At 30.6% G+C, this 24,711-nt stretch overlaps 10 protein-coding genes and 3 pseudogenes across 13 annotated transcripts, besides 5 other annotated features; 3 read left to right on the top strand and 10 right to left on the bottom strand.

Moving 5' to 3' along the window:
• Positions 1-7,414: part of a mobile genetic element that runs on past the window's edge.
• Positions 728-1,595, bottom strand: TVAGG3_0541170 (annotated as a pseudogene). The gene has a single exon. A coding segment is annotated over exon 1 (868 nt).
• Positions 2,235-2,992, bottom strand: TVAGG3_0541160 (annotated as a pseudogene). Its single transcript has one exon. A coding segment is annotated over exon 1 (758 nt).
• TVAGG3_0541150 (DNA/RNA polymerase superfamily) lies at positions 3,073-4,039 on the bottom strand (the record flags this gene model as incomplete). Its single annotated transcript, XM_051237909.1, has 1 exon — positions 3,073-4,039. A coding segment is annotated over one exon (967 nt), but the record flags the coding sequence as incomplete, so codon positions are not given.
• Positions 4,253-5,702, bottom strand: TVAGG3_0541140 (annotated as a pseudogene). The gene has a single exon. A coding segment is annotated over exon 1 (1,450 nt).
• TVAGG3_0541130 (uncharacterized protein) lies at positions 6,064-6,918 on the bottom strand (the record flags this gene model as incomplete). Its single annotated transcript, XM_051237908.1, has 1 exon — positions 6,064-6,918. A coding segment is annotated over one exon (855 nt), but the record flags the coding sequence as incomplete, so codon positions are not given.
• A 1,343-nt stretch (positions 7,415-8,757) lies between the features above and the next one.
• Positions 8,758-9,489, bottom strand: TVAGG3_0541110 (GTPase protein; the record flags this gene model as incomplete). The annotated part of the gene is made up of 1 exon (XM_001326029.1): positions 8,902-9,489. One exon carries the CDS (start codon positions 9,487-9,489, stop codon positions 8,902-8,904), a length of 588 nt encoding a protein of 195 aa, XP_001326064.1.
• Positions 9,490-9,611: 122 nt separating this feature from the next.
• On the top strand, positions 9,612-10,635 carry TVAGG3_0541100 (trimeric LpxA-like superfamily; the record flags this gene model as incomplete). The annotated part of the gene is made up of 1 exon (XM_001326028.2): positions 9,612-10,493. The coding sequence occupies one exon, from the start codon at positions 9,612-9,614 to the stop codon at positions 10,491-10,493; it is 882 nt and encodes a 293-aa protein (XP_001326063.1).
• Positions 10,636-11,041: 406 nt separating this feature from the next.
• On the bottom strand, positions 11,042-11,893 carry TVAGG3_0541090 (uncharacterized protein; the record flags this gene model as incomplete). The annotated part of the gene is made up of 1 exon (XM_001326027.1): positions 11,042-11,893. The coding sequence occupies one exon, from the start codon at positions 11,891-11,893 to the stop codon at positions 11,042-11,044; it is 852 nt and encodes a 283-aa protein (XP_001326062.1).
• Positions 11,894-12,382: 489 nt separating this feature from the next.
• Positions 12,383-13,745, bottom strand: TVAGG3_0541080 (helicase protein; the record flags this gene model as incomplete). Its single annotated transcript, XM_001326026.2, has 1 exon — positions 12,405-13,745. One exon carries the CDS (start codon positions 13,743-13,745, stop codon positions 12,405-12,407), a length of 1,341 nt encoding a protein of 446 aa, XP_001326061.1.
• A 24-nt stretch (positions 13,746-13,769) lies between these two features.
• On the top strand, positions 13,770-15,052 carry TVAGG3_0541070 (ATP binding; the record flags this gene model as incomplete). Its single annotated transcript, XM_001326025.1, has 1 exon — positions 13,797-15,026. One exon carries the CDS (start codon positions 13,797-13,799, stop codon positions 15,024-15,026), a length of 1,230 nt encoding a protein of 409 aa, XP_001326060.1.
• A 980-nt stretch (positions 15,053-16,032) lies between these two features.
• Positions 16,033-16,239: a mobile genetic element.
• A 1,903-nt stretch (positions 16,240-18,142) lies between these two features.
• Positions 18,143-19,358, bottom strand: TVAGG3_0541050 (nuclear-transcribed mRNA catabolic process, deadenylation-dependent decay; the record flags this gene model as incomplete). The annotated part of the gene is made up of 1 exon (XM_001326024.1): positions 18,211-18,828. The coding sequence occupies one exon, from the start codon at positions 18,826-18,828 to the stop codon at positions 18,211-18,213; it is 618 nt and encodes a 205-aa protein (XP_001326059.1).
• Positions 19,359-19,828: 470 nt separating this feature from the next.
• Positions 19,829-20,650: a mobile genetic element.
• Positions 20,651-20,704: 54 nt separating this feature from the next.
• Positions 20,705-21,174: a mobile genetic element.
• Positions 21,175-21,328: 154 nt separating this feature from the next.
• Positions 21,329-21,403: a mobile genetic element.
• A 1,607-nt stretch (positions 21,404-23,010) lies between these two features.
• TVAGG3_0541010 (uncharacterized protein) lies at positions 23,011-23,304 on the bottom strand (the record flags this gene model as incomplete). The annotated part of the gene is made up of 1 exon (XM_001326023.1): positions 23,011-23,304. One exon carries the CDS (start codon positions 23,302-23,304, stop codon positions 23,011-23,013), a length of 294 nt encoding a protein of 97 aa, XP_001326058.1.
• Positions 23,305-23,347: 43 nt separating this feature from the next.
• TVAGG3_0541000 (uncharacterized protein) lies at positions 23,348-24,194 on the top strand (the record flags this gene model as incomplete). The annotated part of the gene is made up of 1 exon (XM_001326022.1): positions 23,692-24,168. The coding sequence occupies one exon, from the start codon at positions 23,692-23,694 to the stop codon at positions 24,166-24,168; it is 477 nt and encodes a 158-aa protein (XP_001326057.1).
• Between the last annotated feature and the right edge of the window lie 517 nt (positions 24,195-24,711).

Genomic DNA, 24,711 nt, shown 5'->3' with positions numbered 1-24,711 from the left:
TTTTTCAGAGAAGTTAAATGACCTGGTGACCTGGTGACCTGGTGACCCCTTCAGTTCTTCAAAAATAATTAATTATTGAATAACCCATGATGTTGTCAAAATGTCATGTTGTCACAAACTTTAGAACGGCATAATTTAAATTTTTATTTTTATCATAAATGAATACCCCACAAGCTCAAAATTTACCACGAATCATAACAAGGGAGGAAATGATAAAAATGATGCAAGAACATGTTAAAAATAACAAACCACTAAAATTGAGAAAATGTGGTTATGCAGTAATGATGGAAAGAGAGATGTTGTCGAAGAGGAATAAAAATTAAATTTGGATAGAGTTTAAAAATTCATCTTTATTAAATTCATCTCTTCCAACCAATTTATTTATTCTATTAAATTCTTTTATTTTTGCTTCACTCAGTTTAATGATTGAACGGTAAGTTTCTAATTTTTCGATTATTTCTTTCCTCTCTTTATCGTTTTCAGTTCCATTAGTTTTATTGTTTTCAACCCCACCGCATTGCGCTTCTTTTTGTAATAGCATATTTTTGATTTAATTCTGTTTAGTTTCTTTTTATATTCATCGTCTGGACTCTTGACTGCTTGTTGTCACTCATTTCTTACGAAATAAAAAAATTAAATATCATTTAAATATAATGGAGTAATAAAATAAATCGGAATTTCTATTAATTTATTGTCAACTTCAACTAATGCATTGCCGTTAATATATCTAACAAATTCAGCTATTGTGTCAAATCTTCGTCTTCTTTTTGTCATTGATTTATCAGTTTTTCCATAATCGAGATGAATCAAAACTTTATCCCCTTGTTTAAAATTCATGAGCCCCGAATTAATTTGTTCACGTTTAACATCATTCAACCTTTCCATTTGCTTTCTAATATATTCCCATTCTTTTGAAATATCATTTTTCATTTCCACTGGTTTCATGTTTATGGTTCTATGCCATGTATTATTGTAATAATATACTAACTTGTATGATGGAGTCATGATTTCCATCCCAGTATATCTGACCATTAACCCCTAACGCATCTCTAAGAGTTCTCATTACCGCATCAACTATTTTATTATGAAACGTATATGGAGAGGATGAAAAGTAAAAATTAATTTGTGGGAAATAATGAGCCATAGCTGCCTGAAATCCTTTATCACCATCACCCCTGATATTATCTACTCTTTCATGATCTAGTAAGTATTGAATAGCTCTTCGTGTTTCCTGTTCTGTTTTCCCTTTCACTGGAATGCAATATAAATATCTAGTGTTAATGTTAATGACAAATAAATAAGTAACGTTTCCTTTTGAATATTCTAAATGATCAATTTCGTATGAATATGGATATGGTGCAAATGAAGGCGACTAAATTTTTCCTTTAATGGTTGAATTTTTGGGTCAATTGGTTTATTTAATATCTTGAAATCCTTTTTAAAATCTTTTTGCTTCTTAATGTTTGAAATGGATATAATAAAGTGAATGATGAAGGATTAACTGAAGGAGGAGGAGGTACTACTGTTGGAGGTTTTGGTGTTGTAAGTGGTTTAATTTTATCTGCTTTGATTTTGGAATTCATTCCTTCCTTCATTAATTCTGGATGTATTCTATTCATTTGTTTTAAATATGCTGTATATAAAGGTTTGATATACTTTCCCGCTTCGAGTTTATGTTGAAGGATGAATTCCAAAAGTTGATCTTCATTTAAAAGTCGGGCTGAATATGGTTTAACTAATGAATCATAAATTAAAGCTTGTGCTTCATTTATGGTCTGAAGAACCTGGGCGTTTTGTTCCTTTGGCTTTTGCGGCTCATGATTATATAATTTATATAATTCATCAATATCTTCTTCTGTTAATACTTTATTTTTGAAATCTTTCAACTGTTTAAGTTGTGATTTAGTTTTTCCCTTTGAATATTCATTATTTTTAATTTTGTCTTTAATTTCAGAAATTATTTTATTATGATATTTCAAAATTTCATTTTTATAATATGGATAATAATATTCCATATCATCACCCGTTATATTATTATTATATTTTTGGAGATATGATTTTAATCATAATAATAAGAAATTTTGATTAAGTACTAAATCATCAATTAAATTTTTTAAATCTGTGTTATCCATTTATATAAAAATAAAATCAATGTTTTAAGGGTGCCCACCTCTTTGAATCATAGTATCAAAACCATCATTAACGGTTCCTTTTGTCTCTTCTGTGGTATTTTATTAAATAAATGGCATACAACATCCATTTTCACAACATACAGCCTTAGTGTGTGCTCCTGTTAATGCAGTCTTACCAATTGTTAAGCGAGTCATTGACCCATTTTTAAGTTGTAAATTAATATTCTGACCATCAAATATCAATTTATCATTTATTATATCCAAATAATTTTTAGGTGTTAATTGTTTATTTTGTCGTAAACTAACACCTTTCATTTTTTGTGCAATCTTTTTAAAATCACTTCCATCAATTGAACCGTTGAATGATGTATAACACTTAGGACATAAAGCAACCATGTTATCACCTTGTTTCTCAATTGCTAAACCCAATAACTTCTTCTCATGTGCTTTTTCTTCAGCTTTATTCTTTAATTTAGGTTTAAATTTCTCATCAAAACAGAAGAAATCAAATGGTGCGAATTTGAAAATGTTTTTATCATAAAATTGTTTATCGGTAACAATTGCTTGAAATGCTTGAGTGTTAGGAAGATTTGGTCGCCAGCGATTGCCCAATAAGATGAATCAGTATCACCTTCAATGAAATGAAAACGATTAACATCCATGCATTTATACATAAAATCATAAATGAAAACCAAATACCAGTATTTAGCATTATCTAAAGTGAAGAATGCCTCTTGTAAACATGTATCACATCTATAAAATCTATCTTTAAGCATCACTTGATATGTATCCTCTCCTATTTCTCTTATGTTTTTAAACTTATTTGACATACATGCAACGCGTGCCTTCTGTGCATTCATTATTTTAGTCTTTGCGTAATTTTGTGTATTCATTGCATCGTAACCATATGATCCATTAAGTGAAATCTTGCAAAATAAACTTTTTCCTTTATTTCCTTCTAATTCAGCCTTTTGTCTTTCGTTCATAAATTCGTTCGCAAATTCATTAAAACAAGTGTTTTTCGTAAATGTTAAAATTGATTGAATGTCATCAATGATAAAATGAAATCTGTCTATTAGATACCAAAGATAATAAGAAGAAAATGGTTGATATTGGTTGTGTGTTGATGCTAACTGAGTTAATTTTCTCTGTTTCTGGTCAACTGGTAGATTGTTTGATTTCATGTAATTATACATAAAACTACCAATTGTTTTTTCATCTGTGATAATATCTAAGTTTCTTATTATCGGTAAAAAGTTTATGTAATCATTAATGTATTTTTCATCAATGTGACCCTTTACTTCAGCCACGAATAAAGTATTTTTCTTCTTAATAATTCCCAGTGCTTTTGCTTTCTTTGTTGCTGTATCACAAATGATAACACCATTCAATCTTCCCGGCATATACATTTTATGGTCAGTATATTGAATGAAATCATGAGGATTAGATGAAAATGATGAAGGATATAATGAATTAAAGTCAACTCCAACGAAATGAGTCATAATGTTGGTGGTGTCCTCATTTGATACAGTTTTAGTTTCTGGATTATATGAAAGTTTATTAATGTGCGTGATTCCTTTAAGATTAACACGATGTTGAACATTTGATAGACCACCAGTAATTCCATTACGGAGAATGTGATAAGCTTCAACTGAATCTAAAGTCATTGGTAAATTATTTTTTAATGCATAATTTCTTAAATTGATTCTTAAACGTTGAACATCTTCATCTTTATTTGATTTTACGACATTGCAATAACAACACATTAACTGACAATTTTCTTTGGTATGTGGTTTTTCATTATCGATTCTATCCAATGTTGGTTTATTTACATATGTAAACGCTTTACCACACATTTTGCATTTAGATGAAAGGATTAAATCGTGATAGTATTGATAGTCATCCATTGAAACATTGTTTTTGGTATCTCTTTTCGCCTTTTCATCTTGTTTCTTATATGATCAATTTTATATTTCCAATACTTTTTTGTTAATTCAAAACTTGATTCCACATTTTCTTCTTCTGGATATGTTTCGTTAGGATTGAAGTTCTTATATGCTAACGCGTAACGAATCATTGATGCATTCGATGATAAAGAAAGATTATGAAGCATGTCAATTTTATAAACAAATGTTTCTTCGATAATTTTATCAATTGGGTCAATCATAATTTCAACGTCTTTATTGCAATAATGAATAAAATATTCTAATCTATTCTCAAAATTTTTAGCATCATTGAGATATATTTGATAATCTGAATCGGATATTGTTTCTTGTGTTAATGCTGAATAAAATGAATCTTGAGTGAATGGTTCCTTTTTATATAATTCATCTTCGTAATTCTCCCATGTGATGAATTGATAAGGGAAAAAGGATTTAACACGTGATTTATTGTTTCCGAAATCTTGAGTGAATTGGTCTAATGTTCCACCCGCTATATAATTTCTGATGTCAATAAATCTTAATTCATATGGACAGTTTGTTTTCTTTACTATGACTTGCTTAAATTGAGAAGAAGAACCCAGCATTGATTTTATCTTCCATTTTGCAGTATTTAAATCACGAAGAATTAAATTTAAATCAAACTTTCCCGAATTAAAACCAATGATATTCACTTTATTAAATTCTTCATCTAAAAGCTCTTTCATTGCTTCCTTTTGTTTCTCATTTAATGTATTCATTAATTCTTCATATTGTTCAATATTTGATTTAGCAACTAATGAACAGGTTGAAAATAAAAATTCAATCCAATCAGAGATGAACGAATCACTTGATGTTAAGCAAAAATTCCTCGTAAATGTTTTATCACGGTCTACGACCTCGCCGCTTTGCGGCTTTATTTTGACAGTTGATGATACCATAAATGGTTTTAAGTAAGCGTTCAAAGTTGCACATTCAGAAAGTTGAAGTTCTTCTTTAGTCTCTAATGTTTCGAAGTCAAAAGTAATATAATATCTTGTTGGTTTATAATATTCCTGCAAATTATGTGCTAATAACCACTGATATATCTTCTGTTTCGTGATATGTGGTGCATATGGTTGTTGTGTGTTTTGCAATTGAACGTCTTGAATTAATCTTCCATTATTTTCTTTACATTTCTCACAATGTTTTAAAAATCTTCTTTGGTTTTTCCTTTCTGGATCATCACGGATAGAATATACTTCTTCTTTGCAAAAGGGGCAAACTTTATATCCTGTGAGTGCTTCAACGTCTGTAATTCTGTCAGCGTGAAGTTTTCCACATGGACTCTGTGTTAATAAAATATTTACTGTTTCAAATTCTGGATCTATCATTATTGATTCCACTAATGGAAAGTCTACCTTGTTAATGTCTACGTCTTCTGGTTGAGGGTCACAATAATAAAAATCAATATTAACGTTTAACATTCTTGCTAACCTCTCACTTTCTGATGAAATGTCAAATCCTTCATATGCATCTATGGCTTCATTTAAATAACTTCTACGAGTTTTAGGATTAACACCATCAGGAATGTTATAGAAGCGTTTAAATAACCTTCTACCTTCGGCTCTTATTTGATTATCATTCATTTTAGCTGTTCCATTTTTTTCATTTATGTAAGAATAAAAATTAAAAAATAAATAAAAATAAAGTTTATTTTTTTTAAAGTCCGAGACTCAGAGAGTCCAGGGCTAAAGTCCATAAAATGAATTAAGAACACATAAATTTTTATCATCTGCGACGTGACGAATACATTTTAATTTACTCAAGAATGCGTACCCTGATACATTAAATCTAATTCCTGTCTTATTTAATTTCACAACTTTGAAAAGGAATGTATGAATAGCTATAAAATGATGAGAAGATGTTTTATGGGTTGCTTCCATTTTTTCTGAAATAAATGAATAAATATAATGTTTATAAGTTTTCATATCTTTTATGTTCTTAATAACGAATGGTATAGACCTTTCCACTTCGTCTTCCTTCGGTGCTGTTCTTTCATATGAAACATTATTGGTATCTTCAATAATGAAACCACAATCGCATAAAATTTTATATGTACCAATTGTTTCTTTTGATATTTTATCTAACAAATCAAAAACTTTATCAACACCTGTACATTTATTTAAATAATAATTTGTGTAAATATCATGGTCTTCTTTCTTAATCGTATTTGTTGCATATGTTACATTTTTCAGTGCTTTTTTGAATTTTTCAGAATCAAGAGGAGGTGAAAGTAATATACATGGATAATCTCCATCGTCAATAAACTGAAGCTTATGTTTATGAATAAATTTTGTGCCTTCTTCTGAAAGTGTTTCGTCAATATCACCATCTAATAAATTTTTAGTAGATTCCAAAAAGTAATTTTTATATCTTTCCTCATGTGATTTTTGAACTTCTGATTCTGAAGCTGGGATATTCATTAAACCCTCTACTTCATTCTCAGCATTTCTCAATTCACTAATTCTTTCATCTATTTCATTTCTTAATTGTTCCAATTTCTCAATCTCATCGTTATAATATTCATCTTGTTTAATTTTTTCTTCAAAATATTCAGGAGGTGTTTCAAGGCTCTCTGAGCCCAGGTCCTCTGGACCATAAAGAGGAATATTCTCCTGTTTTTCAACTTTTTTGGGATATAAATATCTCATTATAGCCTTTTTAGTAATTGGTCCGTTATATTTAAATTCATTCAACAATCTGGAAAACTCTTTCACATTCTGCATATATGTTGGATAAGAACCGTCTCCAAAATTTTCTAAAATATTTTCTAATTCTGAATTAGTGAACTTTAAAGATTTCAATGAATTAGTTGTTATACTCATTTATTATAAAATAAAAAATAAAAAAAATAAATTTAACTTAGTTTTAATTTTACGTAAGAAGTCAATTTTTTATATACCGTCATTTGTAGGTATTATTTCTATCAGATAAAAATTATTTTTCTATTTGTCATCTTTATATAAAGATAAAAAATATTTTTGATTAATAAGGAATTAATTTCATTTTATGTCTTATAATGTGCGCATATGTATTTAAAAGGCATTCATTGAATTGCTTTTCAATCTCTTTCTTTTTTTCATCTTCGAATATTATATCATTTTCATGTTCGAAGCTTGTAAGTTTGTTATCTTCAAATATTATATTAGTTTCATATATCAAATTATGATATCGGTCATATTCTTTTAAGTGATAAATAAATACAAAATTTACGGTTCCTTTAATTTTAAATTCAAAATTAATTTTACAACAGCTTTGTGGATCAATTAGTAAATCAATCAAATAATGTTCAAAATCAGATATTATTCTTTTTCCATACATTTTATATTAAATAAAAAAATCTAACTTTATTTTTTCGGAGTTTTGTGACGAAGTGCGAATCTTCACTTCGTCAAAAATATATTCTTTTTATTAATGGTAATATAGGAATTGTAGGAATAAAAACTTTTTATAAATTATTCATAAATTTTTAAAATCGGTTTCATACAAAATAAAAATAAATTTTCATAAATGTAAGACATGAATTTTTAATGGTTTATTTTTTTAAAAAAATTTTTATTTCATTATGGTAGTGAATCTTTTATTCATGAAAATAATTATTTCTAATTTCTTTTACTCTCTCGTATATACTAGATTTAAAGAATTCAGAACATTTCCCATAATCTCCTAAATGTTTTCTTATCCCTAACGTGTGCCAGTTATTATATGAAACTGAATAAACTTTATCTTTATCTTTACACCTTTCATCTCTTCCAATATATTTATATCTCAGTTTTGATTTAGCATTTTCATATTCATTAGCGTTTAATAATTCACAGTCTTCCTTTTTAAATAAATGTTTAAGATATTCAGGATTTAATACTCTACGTTTATATGCTCCTAACTTAGTTCTAAAGGTTTTTCTACAAAATTTAGGAATTCCATCCTCTTTAATGTCATCAATGATTTCCATTTCATTATTTTCAATTTCTTCTTCTCGTTTATGAGGTCTTTGATTATGACTCCATTGATTCCATGAAATTAAATATTCTTTATCATTATATTTATACCTCATTAGCTTATTTTGGCTTTCATATTCATTTAATAATTCACAGTCTTCCTTTTTAAATTGAAGTTTAACCCATTCAGGATTTAAACAATGTTTAATTAATCGCGGAATATCTGACATCATCTATATATAGCTTCTTTTATAAAAGATAAAAAAATAAATTATTTTAAAATTAATGTTAATTTTTTAATGGTTTATTTTTTTTAAAAAAATTATTTTTTATTTCATTATGTATGGGCTGAGTGTAAATGTCTTACAATTTTGAAAATTTTTTAAATCTTGATTTATTCAAAAACGTAAGAATAAAAACCGTAAGAATCATACATTTTTTACTTCATATGTTAAAAAAAATGATACAAAATCGTTCAATATTGTATGAATTCTTACGTTTACAAAAAAAGTCACACAACCCTTCAACATATACTACTGATATTGAAGTAGAATATTTCATATTAATCATTGTTTCATATATTCCAGATGAAATAGAATGTTGAAATCGGGAATAGGATTTGAATATTTCGATTAATAAAATTATTTTTGAAATTTTTAAGCTTATTTTATCTTTTTCACTCTAATAGAATCCTTTCTTCTTGGTTTTATTCAGGGTAATGATTGATTCAGATATCTCATTGAGCTTCTATTGAAGGCAATATGATTAGGGTTTTTAAAAGTTAAATATGGTGGAATAGTGAATATGCATATAACAAACAAGTTTTATCATATAAACAAATTATAATAAAGTAATATAAACAAAAAAAAGTTAACAACAAGTATTTTCTTTGCGATTTGAAGTATTTGCTCTTTCGAGTTTCACAGTAGCTGTTGTTTCCATTGCCATGTTCTCGATTCCTCTAAAAATTGCTTCTGTAAAAACCATTTCGATTCCTTCTCCTGTTTTTGCCGAAACATGGAATAATGGGAATCCGTTGTATTCAGAGTCACAATGTTCTTCATTAACTAAGTCTTTTTTATTTTTTGCAATAATTATTGGAGTTGTTTCAGGGCAAATTTCATAAACTAAGTTAACCCATGAATTTATAGCTTCCATTGATGACGGAAGATCGTAAGATGCAACGATTATAACTGAGTGTGCACCTCGAACATAATTTCCGCATAAACTATGATATCTTTCCTCGCCAGCTGTGTCACAAACAACCACTGTATATTCTTTATTATTGATTACGATATCTTTTTGAATGTTTGCCGCTGCAATTGTAGGAGAAACTCGATCATTATAGTCGCCACATATCCAACGATTCATGATTGATGTTTTTCCGACGCTAGGGCTTCCGAGGAATACAATTTTAACTTTCTCATCAACACGAAAAATTGTATCTTGAGTATTCATTTATAAAAAAAATTGTCAATTTTTTTGTACTGTGAAAAAAATCAAAATAAGGCAATAAATATTATTATGTATTGTATGATTATTAATTGAAAAATTATGCTATGAATTCAAAAAATAAAATCATGGGAGCAAACCAAACAGTTCCTTCTTATCAAACAATAGGATCTGCTCTTCAAAATGTTTGTTATACAGGAGAGCAGCCAGGATTATCTTTTCTTCATACGCATTCTGTCGATATGTCCACAAACTTTACTCAAATTTTAAATATTGGACCTCGTATTTATCCTTTAGCCCTTATTGATCAATCACACGAAGAAATATTCCCAGGAAGTTATTCAGCCATTTTGAAAACAGAAATCGAAGGAATTGAAATCGAATCAGTTCTAAATTCAGAAAGCATTGACGTTACATCAACCATTCCTTTCACAGATGATATCACATTTGCATTAAATGCATCATGCTTACCAACATATGACATTTCTTTCAACACAAAAGTCATAACTAACATGATTAACGCATCAATACAAGCGAAGACAGTCGATAACTTCAAAAATTTGTATCTAAGTACAGAAACAAATGTAGCTTTGTCAAATTCTCTCTTAGTTGGCGGTGCATATACCATCGATCTTGAAAAATTCAGACAAGGATTCGAATTAATGGCATCATTCCAAACACTTCGTAATTTATTCTGTTATACTTACAATCATACAAATTCTATTTCAACATTTGGTTGGAATTTCACAATAAATAACGGAGCTTCGATTGGAAGTAAGATACAGGTTGATCATGATGCAAATATTAAGGTTGGAACACTCGGTTACAACATGGTCATAGGAAATAACTCTGTTTGTGCTTCAATTTCATCAGAATTATCAACATGCGCAAAATTTGTTAGAGATACAGGAAAAGGACTTACAGTTTCTGTTGGCTTGACTTCTAATATGCTCAAACAAATTAATGCTATATCTCTTGGCCTTCAACTTGATACGGGAAAGCAAATTTAACATTTTTTCATATAAAATATACACTACTTTTTCTCAGAAAAGTATATGGACTGTGGTCACTTCGAATTTGATTTGGAATTAAGATTTTATTTTAAAAAGTGCGTTCCAAAAAAAATTTAATTATATTATATTTGAATAAAGCTATATTATTTAAATTTATCATTTTTGAACTGAGCTAATGTGTTGTTGATTGAATTCAAAGCGAAATTTCATATCGAAAATTTCAATTTTTTGATTTTGATTGTAATAGCAATGATTTCGCATGTATGTGCCATATATATCATGATTTTGCTCAAAAGTACTTTTAAACTCATAAATCACAAATTTCAAATTTGGAATTTTGGAAAAATAAAAGAAAACAAGGTAGTATTGGATTTAACAATAGTAAAATACAAAAGGTTTATGCCAAAAAATGAAACACAAGCAATGATGACATTGGGAATAAATAAAAACAGAATATAGTTGAATATTAAGGAACAAAAATCATACAAACAGTACTGAAATGTATTTTGTTAATACATATCCAGACAAGTTTAACATGGTTAAAATTATAAATCATCTTTGGAGCAGCAACTGCAGCAATGTGTACCACGCTGATTACATCTATCATAAATTTCATGTACACAATATATTGCATGGAAAATAAATGAAATTGAAGCAACAACACATAGAAAAACACCAATTACGCTTACATGTGCTAATGCAAGATGAATAGCTGTGAATATGATATCAGATGCTGTTGTAAATAAGTGAATACATTGATTGTTGAAATGAACTCGAAGACATCTATCTTGAGCTGTGAGAGGATCCTCTTCTGTATATAAAATTGCCATTGTTGCAGCAATTCCAAAGCATCCCATCGACCAGCATGAAAATATGAAATACCAGAGCGGTGATAATGCAATAATTAATATAACGTAGATTAACGCAAAAATTATAAAAGGTAATCCGATATAAATGCATCTAAATACAAATAATGGACAATTTGAATCATCTATTCGTAATTTTTCTAATGAAAATCCTGTGTTAGAAAACATTCTTTCCCAAATTGCTCCAGGAGAACCAAGTCTGAGAAAGATTCTGATAACTACGAATGGAAGTTTGAATAAAAAGTAAATTGGATATGCAAAAATTACTAAAATTACTATGATCAACCAATTTCTATCGCCAAATAGTTGTTCTGGACCTTCTACACCGAGATAATATACTGTGAAATGTGCCATTCCTTCTAAAAATTTAAAGAAAATCATTGTAACAGGGATACTATTAATTGGTTCTGTAGGAAGAATATCTATATCAATCTGTGTGCATATAAAAATGAGTTCTAGAAGAGATATTAAGAATGGAAAGACGCATGAAATTAAATAATGCCACCCAGACCAACTCCAAGAAGAAAACATTAATAAACGTACACTTTTTTATCCTAATTTTTAAATCAGCCCTTACCATTCTCTTCTTTAACAATTATTTTACAAATACAAAAATTGGAAAATGATTAAAATTCAATCAAATAATTCAATCCTCTCCAATATATAGGTATTTATCTGTTTTAATCCTCAAAGAAACCGAACAAAACTCTCAAGAAAAGGTCAATACTTCACCATTAAAGGCTTAATAAATTGAGATGTTAGATTATAAATAAAATCTATTATGTATTGCACAGGATGAAATAAATGATTTTGCCAATAGTAGAAATGGTGATATTAAACTTAATTGAAGTGTATATTAACTCTACATATGCATATTATAGGATAATTGAAGTACTTATATCTTGTCATCTAAAATGATTTAAAGGGAATGCCATATTTCTATATATACAGTATGGACTCATGTATATAATTAGGATAAATCTATCTTTGTAAAAAATAAGTTTATAAGTAATTATATAAAATAAACTTTATAAATAATACTTTATTTAAGTGGCTGGAGGCCAAACGACTCTCTAAGGTCGTTAATATCTATATCCTTAACGCTGATTCCTTCTTCAGCAGGTCTAGCGCTGTAGCTGCTTTCGAAAGCGTCGACAGCGTCTTCAGCGAGTTCCTTGAATGCTCTTGATTCAGGGATTGTCTGTTTGATGTGTTCGAACTCATCTTCGACACCTTCAAGTTTGAGATTGATTCTCTTGATTGTGATCTTTGCTCTGCGAACACTGTCAACGAATGGTTTCTCGTTTTCGCAGAGTAATATCAAAGAACGACCGAAATTCTCATTTCTCGCTGTTCTTCCTGCTCTATGGATGTAGTCCTTGACTCTGTCTGGCGGGCCTAACGAAATAGACCAATCAACGCCCGTAAAATCGATACCTCTTGAGACGACGTTTGTTGCGATGAGGACACTTCTTTCGTTTCTGTTGAATCTGACGAAAGCAAGTGATCTTTCTTCTTGTGGAAGATCGCCGTGTATGCAGTCGTTGTCGATATCAATGGCGTTGAAGATGCGGCCAAGGAATTCAGCTTCTTTTCGGCTGTTTACGAAAACAACGATTCTTTTTCCTTTCAATTTCATCAATAATGTAACTAATGTCGCAATTCTCATTTTTAGAGGGACAATCGTGTAGCAATGTTCGAGAGTTGTGACGACATTGGCTTCCGTGGGACAACAGAAGACTGGTGCCGAAGAAATGTTGACGCGCATTAATCCTTCGACATCTTTTGTAAGAGTAGCGGAGAATAAGGCTGTTTGTGCTGGTGTCTTGATACTCTTGAAGATCTGGAAGAGATCTTGTGCAAAACCGTTTTCTAACATACGATCTGCTTCATCGATGATTAACATTTGGAAATTGTCTAATTTAACGTTGCCTGCTTCGAGGTGCTGTCTTAGACGACCTGGTGTAGCGATAAGCATGTTGTATCCTTTCTTTGTAAGTTGATATGCTTCATTCTTGTAAGATGTGCTGCCACCAACAACGCAACCAACGGTTGGTGAGAGCTGTTTCATGAGTGTGTTTGCAATGCTGAATGTTTGAAGGGCGAGTTCGCGTGATGGAGAGAGAATAACAACTAATGTGCCGTTGGCTGGGCGCGCGCGAGCATATGTAAGTAATTCGATTGCTGGAATGAGAAAAGCAAGTGTCTTACCTGAACCTGTTGGGGATGCGCCAAGCACATTCCTGCCAGCAAGCAAATGTGGTATAGCCATTGATTGAATTTGCTTCATTTTGGTAAACTTGTTGTCTTTAAGTGCCTTCTTAAGAACATTGCTTATAGGAAGCTCATCAAACTCGTGTGGGTCAGTGGGGACGGATTGCATTCCAATTGACTAAGGAGGACGATAGAAAATTTTAAAATTTGTGTCATATAAATGAACATCATTTCAAACCCGCACAAGACACTTGTATTTGATATTGGAAGCTGTTACACGAGGTTTGGATATGCAGGTGATGTTCAGCCATCTTTTAGCGTTCCATCTTCAATTATTCAGAGAGTTAGAGATGGTGAAAAAACATATGAGTTCGGAGATTCATGGCTTTCGAAAAATATGCCTGATTTGGAAGTTGTGAGTATGATTGATGGTAGTGGAAATCTTGTTCCTGATCATTCTCAGATTATTCCAACTTATCTTGATTGGACATACTCGAAATGCTTACAAATAGATCCATCAGATCATCCAGTACTCCTCACACAACCAACTCAGATTACTATAAATAAAGGACAATTTGAAAATTGGAGAAAATCGTGGTGTGAACATCTTTTTGAGTTTGCAAACCATCCATACTTATGTTTGGAGTTTGATTCATCACTTGCTGCACTCTCACGTGGTCTTCAAACAGGAATTGTCCTTGATTTTGGTTGGTTATATACAAGAATTGTTCCTATCTTTGAAGGAAAGCCATTATTAAATGTCGCACGAAATTACCAAATTGGAACATATACATTTGTTGATTATGTCGAGACTCTTACTAATCAGTCTGGCGGAAAAATTTACACTTTATTCGATCCACCTGAGCAGAATCAACAATTCAACGTCAATTTTAAGCCCCTTGTAGCTCGTTTTCCACTATATACACCCACAGAATCACAACAGAAATACGCGAAACGAAATATAATTATTGATATCCTCAAAACACAGCTTACATATATTAGTACGAAACAACAAGATCCTATGGCTCTTCTTTACTACGTTCCTGGGCATGAACCCCTCAAAACATCCGTTCTTGCCCCTCTTAAATCAATTTTCTGGCAAAGAATCGGAAACTCACCAATTCCACTACTTCCCGATACTATTGCCGATGTAATTGGCAAATGTCCAGGTGATGTTCAGCGTTTAATGTGGAAGAATATCATTCCTGTTGGCGGTCTCTCAAATGTTCCAGGAATGTACGACAAATTGAGAGAACTACTTGGAAGGCTTGTCCCTAGAAACTATATGGTCGACATTATCCCTCCAATGCACCCTATGTGCAACGGTTCTTTCTCTGTTTGGGTTGGCGGTTCAATTATGGGCTCTCTTGATAACTTCCCAGAGTTCTGCATCTCAAAACAAGAATGGTCAGAACAAGGTGAAGCAATTCTTTCAAAAAAGTGTAAATAAAATTTTTTTGTAAATTATGAATGGTATATAAAATAATAAGTATAATAATATAATATATGATTGAGTATATAATATCTCACATTTCAAGATCTGAAAAGCTTTATGTTTATGGGAACAAATCATAAAGAGTGTTGTTTCACATCATGATGACGAAGATAGTGTTTATAGAATAGCTCAAGAAGAGTTACAAATGATTTCTCTCCTATGCGAGTGAATATTGTAAAAAAATTAATATGTGAGTGGTGAAAAAAATTGTTTTCAATTAAAATCGATAAGTAAACTAGTGAAAAAATATTTTAATCGTTTAGAAAATTTTATGTTGTGGTAATAAGCATGGTCGATGTAGATGCATTGGATGTGTTATTGATATCAAAGTGAGTTAAAAATATTAGAAAGATTAGAATTGATCGTCGAATTCTAAAATAACGAGTTTAAACATGAAAAATATGAATGTTGTTTAAACGAGCATTCCAATAAGTACCTAATCATTATACATTTCTGTTTGAAAAAACATCCGAGTCACAAAAATCATTGTTTTTATTTCTAAAATGATATTTATGAATAGTTATGAACAAACAACAAAGAAAGAATAAAATTACGATGAATATTTTAAAAACGAAATTTACGATTTCTAATGCATCTATTTCGGAAAAGCATAGCAACAATTTCGTTCTAGATCTTAAATGTAAAATTCTGAAGTATATGAATTCATAGAACATAGATGAGTTCTCAATTTTATATCGTTTTTATATATTCTTCACACTTTTGATGTATAATGAAAACATAACAATATGTTACTAAAATCAATACGTTTAAAATTTTTGGTGTTTCGTACCGAAATGGCTCATAAAAAAGTGACAGAAAACCTTAAATTGCGCAGCAATTTTAATTAAAAAAATAAACATTAATTTTTGTGATTGATATTATGCATTTTATTTATATTATATAAGATTTAAATTTAGGGGAAAAATTGGGGAAAAAAATAAGATTGGAAGTCTTTAGGTAAGAAGGAAAGGGCAAGAGATATATAGTGTACCTATATACCTCTTGCCCTTTCATTCTAAGTAGAAATGGGAGAAACTTTGTCCGCATCATCAGTTATGCGGACAAAGTTTCTCCGATTTCTAATGGGAATTGCAGGCTATGAGGCACTGATATATAATCAGTACCTCATAGCCTACAATTCCCCTTATTAGACTTCCAAACTTTGAGTTAATGTCTTGACATTAACTCAAAGTTTGGAAAACTTCTCGTAAGAATCAATCGTCAAAAACCTCGATTGCAGTTATATTCATTGTGTTAAATTTGATTTATTTTGAAATTTTTATAAATTAAATTTTATATAACATAAAGCGTTATGAATTAGTATTTCCATATGAATTTTATCTCGAAAATAGTAATTCTGTCCAGTTATATTTCGGTTAATTTTGGAAATTTCTAGGAATACTTTAAGATAGTATGATTATATATAACTCTGCCTTCATGATTTATTTTAGCTTTCGCGCAAATATCAGTTAACTTAACTCCATTTTTTGATTTTGTGATGGCTTCACAAAGCCAATCAATATCAATCTCTTCTGGAGAATGTCTTCTCATCTAGAATATTTTCAATACTTTACATACAAACATTTTTATTTCTAAAAAACTTTTTAATTTTTTCTAGGATATATGAATGAAAATAGTTAGAACAAGATTTTGAAGCTCAAAACATTAAAAATTATTAAAGATTTGTATAATATGATTAAAAATGGGAAATAATATGAGGCAATATAAAGGAATATGAATATTAAATAAATATATCTAAATAGAAAGAATCAGAAAAATCAAATTATTGGCGCCAAAAATGTCACTTTTTTTGTGAGCCATTTCGGTATGAGATACGTTTAAAATTTTTGGAAAGATATTTGAATGATATCAATCTTCTTTCAAATCATTTATTTATTATTTTTGATGATGGAAAAACAATCAAGTTCAAAAATAACTAATCAGACTGAAGCTAATAACCAAAGAGAACTTAATGTGGAAGCAGAATTGTCTCAACACGCAGAATCCAATGAGCTATCCAATGGATATACAATTCCGGAGATCCTTTCACGATATTCTAGTATTATTGGAATCAATCATCAATTTCCTAAAAGATACCAGAATCTTTCAAAACAATCACAGACTTTTGTAAGTTTCATCAATGCAATTAATGATGATTGTAAATCAAAGCAATTTTCTTTTGAAATCCCATCTGACGATGATGACCAGCTCCTATACCTCCAAACCGGGATTGTTACTTTCACTAAAAAAGATCTCACAGAATCTGACATTGATGAAGCAATTAAACCATGCAGAGCTATTCTATGTGATGTCTTTCAGCGCAGTTCGGACAAAAATGCTATATTTGTTTCACTTGGTATGATTACTAATTTACGCATTACACTAAATCTATTTCAAGATCTCATAAACGAAACAAAAACCGTGAAAAATGAAATACAATCTCTCAAAAATGTCATGAATAATTACTATGACAATATAACAAAGATGTTGACAGATATTTCCACCCAATTGAGTGAAATAAAAGATTTATTAATCAATGGCACCACTGAAATTAACACAAACAATAATGATATGAGAAATTATACTACATGGGAGCAACTTCGAAATGTTTGTTTACAGAGCTCGTAATAGATTATTCACCTTGTAATTCTTTTCTCCCAAGTATAAATTATTAAAATATAATTATTTATCAAATATAATTATTTTTCGTTTCGATATGAATTCTGTTAAATATGTTCCCTTGATTTCATACTGGCCATATCCTGTGGATCTATGCATAAGTCTTGTCAAAATAGAAATATTTCGCGAAATTCTAAAAGATGTTTGATCCGACTTCAATAAGATATTGTTTCATATCATGATGACGCTGATAATGTTAGTATTATCAGTTACATTTCAAATAAGAACAGTCAAATTATAACTTTAGTTAATTAATTAACTTCATTTGATACTTGAAGCTATTAAAAAAATTACTAATCCTGTAAATTTAGTTAAACAGTTTTTTTTCGTCATGGATGCAATGAATATGTTAGGTACAGTATAAAATAAAGTTATAAAAAAAAATATCGCGATTAAACAGTAAAAAATATTTATAAATCATAGATATATATGGACTAGTCCGTTGAATTCATACAGTTTTTCAGTAGTCTTGTTCGATAATAGAATTATCAATCTTAAAGTTAGATTTCGATCGAATATTCCAACTTTCTGACGTATGGTCGAGGTAATCAAATTTGCCAACTGTATATTCGGCATTGCTCTCGGTTGGTTCGCCAACCATCAAAAACCATGATCCATAGTTCTTATGGAAGACCCAACCACGGCGATGCAATTCTTTTCCTGCAAAGTATTGTTGCGATGTTCCAGGGAAGTAAAAGAAGATGAAGAAAAGTGTATCAACGTCGTACTTCTTGAAAAACTCTGGTTGAAGTAATTTCATGTTTGGTGTCTTTGGATATGATGTGTCTGAGTTACCGTCGTCATTCGAAGGATCTTTTTCGTAAGGTGTATCTGGAATAAAATCTAAAGACGAAGACAATGCAAAGCCAAAGTCTTGAGTTGTCATGTCTGTAAGAGCGATTTGTTCTGGAGAAACATCATGAAATAGTTGCTCGTCTAAAGTATATTGTTTAACTTCTGGTGGATTTTTTTGCTGTGGAGGTGATTGAGGAGGATTTTGAGGTGACTGTGGTGGTGTTGATTTTGGTAATGAAGAAAGTGCTGGAAAATCTTCATCAAGTTTCGAATTTGTTTTCATGATGAAATTGTCACTTTTAAAACTATGCAGAATAATTATTGTATAAGTCGTAATATAAATCAAGGAAATGATTTATCTATGCAGTGGCAATGAATGTTTCCAAACCAATTAAGGTCAAAATTATGAGTAAATAATCCTTATCCTTTTGAACAATATTACTTCATTTTGATAACATACATATCTTAATTTGAGGATATAACGCTTTATCACATCTGTGTAAACTCATTAGATGAATAGTTTAAGCAAAATTGAATTCATATTGGCTTGAATATAAGACAAACATCTACTATTCAGCCTTTATTATAATATATCAGGCACAAGCATTTATAATTTTACAGGTAATAATTATTTTGGAGAAAATCACGCCACGAAGATCTGATTGCAAACTTTTTAAAATGTATTTGTTAATAATTCAGCTCTACTGTGTGCGTTTGTTTTGTTTTTGCCTATGGCATGCCTATCTTTGAACATTTAGAATTCCAATAAGGATGTAAGGAAATCACCAATCCACTTGGGCTACTTGAAGTTTGGGATACCATCCATCCCATATTGAAATTTTTCAATGAGTTTCAAGAAAAAAATAAAAAAATGGGCGAAGGCAAAAAGAGATTAAAAATATTTATCTATAAAAGTATAATATTATAAGCAAATTGTGTAATTTTAGATATATTATCGCTTATATTCATAAATTGTAAATTTTAATAAATTAGAAATTTGAAATTATTCCAAAAAAAAGTTAAATCCTATAACTACAGTATGAATGGGTTGTGATGGTATTAAGAATGGGCTAGCGCAAAGCATCCACTCAAAACTTTCCCTAAAAAAAAGCGCAAAAGTGTCATTCCTATATGGAAGATCATAGCTGGAGTCACGCTCATCCATCCCCTTACTGGGATGATGTGCAGCCTTTGTTCTGACCAATCATAGTGCTGCTTCATTCATACCAGCAAGTGGTTCCGGCATCAGACCTCAGCTTGGTCTCCCATAAGAGCTCTGCAAACCAGAAGCATAATAATTGTGCAGCCTAGTTACTAGGATATAGTAGTTAGGCCGCAAAATTATTGTGCTTCTAGCGATATTAGTTATACGTTATTGCACACAAGCACTTATACTACCGCTCTCTCGCTCCTAAAATGTCAGATACTTCGTAATTACATGAATAGGGCCAAGTTCTTCCGAGGCCTCTCATCGAATGAGAGACTTCGGAAGAACTTGGTCCTAAAGTATTCCTACTACTGCTCTCTGGTCTGTAAAGGACTAAATAAGCTACAATTTGTCGATAAGAATAGAATTCCTCCGAAGTCTCCCATTCAATGAGAGGCCTCGGAGGAATTCTACTCCAAGGTAATGCGCTTGTAGTTTCTTACTTTCTATTGAACGGAAAATGTAAATTTACTCGAAAAGAGCAAAAGTTCTTCCGAGGCCTCTCATTGAATGAGAGACTTCGGAAGAACTTTTGCTCTAGTGTAATGCGCGTATATTCTTGGGTTCATGGAGAGCGAGAGAATTTGTTTGTAATTCGTTTTTGCTGAAGTTCTCCGAATTTCTCTCAATTGAGGAAGGAAATCCGGAAAACTTCAGCATGAGTTAATTGTGGTGTAACTCTCTGGGTATTTACCGGCCAGAGAGCGAGTAAAATATTAGAGAGCGCATAGTCTCAGTATAGGTATGCGTACTGTAAATATACGTTATTTTTTACTTTCGTATGAAAAAATAGCTTCTCATTTTTATGCTTCTATATACTTTGTTACTAAGTAAATCACCTATTTTCTTATTAAAACCTAATTTTTCCACGTGATTCAGAATCTCTGCATCCCAAAAATTTTTGGAAAATATAAGGGCAAGATATCCTCTTTATCTTGAGATATACTGCATATTTTCGCGTTTTGAAAGCAGAAAACGAATTTTTGGGATGCAGAGATTCTGAATCACGTGGAAAAATTAGGTTTTAATAAGAAAATAGGTGATTTACTTAGTAACAAAGTATATAGAAGCATAAAAATGAGAAGCTATTTTTTCATACGAAAGTAAAAAATAACGTATATTTACAGTACGCATACCTATACTGAGACTATGCGCTCTCTAATATTTTACTCGCTCTCTGGCCGGTAAATACCCAGAGAGTTACACCACAATTAACTCATGCTGAAGTTTTCCGGATTTCCTTCCTCAATTGAGAGAAATTCGGAGAACTTCAGCAAAAACGAATTACAAACAAATTCTCTCGCTCTCCATGAACCCAAGAATATACGCGCATTACACTAGAGCAAAAGTTCTTCCGAAGTCTCTCATTCAATGAGAGGCCTCGGAAGAACTTTTGCTCTTTTCGAGTAAATTTACATTTTCCGTTCAATAGAAAGTAAGAAACTACAAGCGCATTACCTTGGAGTAGAATTCCTCCGAGGCCTCTCATTGAATGGGAGACTTCGGAGGAATTCTATTCTTATCGACAAATTGTAGCTTATTTAGTCCTTTACAGACCAGAGAGCAGTAGTAGGAATACTTTAGGACCAAGTTCTTCCGAAGTCTCTCATTCGATGAGAGGCCTCGGAAGAACTTGGCCCTATTCATGTAATCACGAAGTACCGGGCTCTTTGGGAACCTGTGGAAAGTAATGTAGTGCGTGTGGCCAACATCGGAATACTGGTATATCTCTAGAAGCGCAATGTCCACACAGCTTAGCTACTATATCCTGACAGCTAGACTATGTGAACATTGCACTTTTTGTTTGCAGAGTTCTCGCAAAAGACTGAAAAGACATATGATGCACCATATATTTTGAAAACACTTGCTGGCATGGACGAAGCAGCATTATGATTGATTAGATCAAAGGCTGCTTACCATTCCAGCAAGTGTATAGCCTGATGCGACTCCTGCTGGAAGTCCTATCCCATGCAACAATGACACTTTTTGGTCTTTGGATGGAAAGTTTAGATGCTTTCATTAACAGAGCCTATTCTTACCACCATTGATACCAACTCATACTATGGATATAAATTTTGATAGATTTAATAAAAATTTCTTAGAAATTGATTTTATTTATTTTGATATTCATAATTCATTAACTAATATCTTCATCACACATAACAAAAAGCATTTCTATATTAATTGCTTCATTGACGCTGTTCTATTATCAAATGTTATTCAATTCAATCTGCTTGAATATGTTTTCTGATCAAACAAATCCACAGATATATTTTACAAGACATAGGAACTATTATTCATATCTCAGATCTCAAAAATGTTATTTTTATTTATTTTAATTTTTTCAAAAATTGCTTTGAAATAGTCATTTGTAGTAGTGAAAATTCACTACTATTGAAATATATTTAAAATAATTATCAATATCTAATCCGACGATTATTAGGGATTGGGATTGGGATTAATCCCAATCCCATTCTCAATTCCTTTCAAATTTTGAATTGGACCTGGGATGGGATAATCCCAAATAATCGTCTGCAAAAATCGCAAAATGCTTTTTCGTGACTAAAAGTAAGAATTATTTATGTTAAGTGTATTATATCATATAACTCATAGAAATAGCTCAAAAAAAATGCTTGGGCTAAAAACTGTCAATTTTGGGATCCCAGGGCTAAAATTTTTTTAAGTTTAACATCCTTAAATTCCAAAAAAAAATCAAAAAAATAAAAATATTTTCAAAAAATTATAATTTTATCATTATTTTTTTAAATTTAATTTTTTTCGTGAATATAAAATACATCTATTTTTAAAGCGGAATTAAAAATTTCTATTTAAATTTACTTTTCATCCTTATTTAACAGAATTTGAAATTTGAAAAATCTTCAACTTGAATTAAATAGTTAGATTTCTAAGTTTTTATCAAATTTAAAGGTTGTTACTCATTGAGACTCGATACAAAATATTGTATTGGTTCAAATTCAAATAATCAAAATGGACTTCCCTAAAGAATAGAAAGGAATCGATCTTATTCTTTCATATATATATAAAGATTGATAGCAGGTATTACTTATGGAAAATTATGGCCAAAAAAATATGCAAAAAAACTTAATTATATAAGCATCAGATACCAATTAAAAACAATCTATGTTTATATATCAACAAAAATAAAAGGATATGAACAATCTGTAAATATATGTTCAAAATAAAATAAACAAAATCTAAATTCGTACTGTGATGTATATCATCTATTGATAGGATGAATTAATTCATGGTATTTTGAACATTTGGAAGTTGTTGATACTTCGTATAAAAATCAAACATTTTCTGTTCCAAAATTTGTATTCTAAGTTTCTGTGCTGCACACTTTTCTGCTAAATCTTTGTTTTCGGCTTCTAATTCTTGAATGCGTTGTAATATTGCCTGATCATGATTCATTTGATAAGGTTGAAGAGGCATATATGATGGCTGAATAGGTGTGGATTGTGAGGAGATAACAAATTGCTGTGGCTGTGGGGGAGGGGCATTAATTGATTTATTGTAATCGTAAAAACTCATTTTTTTTAAAAGTGTCAAAAACAAATTCTTTTTTATTTTGACATGTAAACCTATTTTGTCAAAAAAAATATGGATTTCGAAAGTTCACTTCTAACAGCTTTAAGCACAGGAAATATTGAAAAACTTAAGAAATTAGGTGTCGATCAAACAATTGCTAATGAAATAATTGCAAAAGTTACTCAGATTCCAGAGGGGCGTGGAGAACAGCAAGTATCAAGTGTCTCATATCCAACTCCACTGGTTTACGCAATATGTTGCAAACAACCAAAATCTGTTCAGTATTTACTCGATAATGGAGCAGATATCAACATAAAAGTCCAAAATTGGTTACCAATTCACTATGCAGCAATTTCACATAGCATACATGTTATGAAAGTTCTTCTCAAAATGTTTCCAGATTCTGTAAATTCTCTTTCAAATAATAAATCTACACCATTACACTTTGCTGTATCAGCAAACGACTACCAAATGGTTTTATGCTTGCTAATGAACAAAGCTAATCCAAATTTGGTTAACAATCTCGGTCAATCCCCTCTTCATTTATCAATTGTATCAACAGAACAAAAGATATTCAAAGCACTTGTTGCTTTCCACGCAGATTTACATATTAAAGATAATAGTGGTAGAACACCATCAAATATTGCAATTCATAGAGAATTAGCCCAAATGTACAAAATTCTTACGAGTTATTCTGATGGTTCTAACATCCCATCTGAAGAAGATGTCATCGCAGATTTCATAGAAGAAGACCAATACTCAGATGTCGAAGAAGACGAAGAAATTCCTAGGAATCCTTCTGAAGAGTTAGATGTAATTGAAGAGAAGGTTAAGAATCTCGAAAATGCACTCAAACAAAACAAATGAAATTTATTTCTTTATATAATAAAAATTTGTTCTTTTTTTATTGATAAATATCTTAATTTTTCCAAAGAAAATTCATCAGAACAGATAATTTCTAATTATTCATTATTTATTTCTAGTTTATAACTCATTTAATTATGCAATGAATATATTTTATCAATTGAAAGGTATAAACTATAATAATTTCAAAATCCAGGGTCCGGTTCTCTGAATTTCGGCTAGCAAAGTAATCAATTATGGACCCGAGATTTTGGGCAAGATATATCATTCTCAAACATCGTCGCCAACTGATTTTTTTCAGAAAATTTTTCTCAAATTCCTGAGGAGAATAGATTTTGGAGATTTAAACAATCAAAATCTGTTTATTACGTTTCGAAAAATATAAAGTTTTTGACATGTGTGAAATGCTTGAATATTAGAGCTCTGATAACCATGAGTTTACACGTTTTAAACGTCAAGCAGGGGTTGAATGGGGGAAAGATCTTGTAAGAAAAAACTAGGCGATTTATCATTGTGAACCTTATGCTATTATATTAAAATAGCTAA

This window comes from Trichomonas vaginalis, chromosome II (assembly GCF_026262505.1).
Source record: "Trichomonas vaginalis G3 chromosome II, whole genome shotgun sequence".
In the NCBI taxonomy this organism is placed as follows: Eukaryota; Parabasalia; order Trichomonadida; family Trichomonadidae; genus Trichomonas; species Trichomonas vaginalis.
The sequence above is the reverse complement of the archived record's forward strand: the minus strand, read 5'-3'. Positions and strand labels throughout refer to the sequence as shown.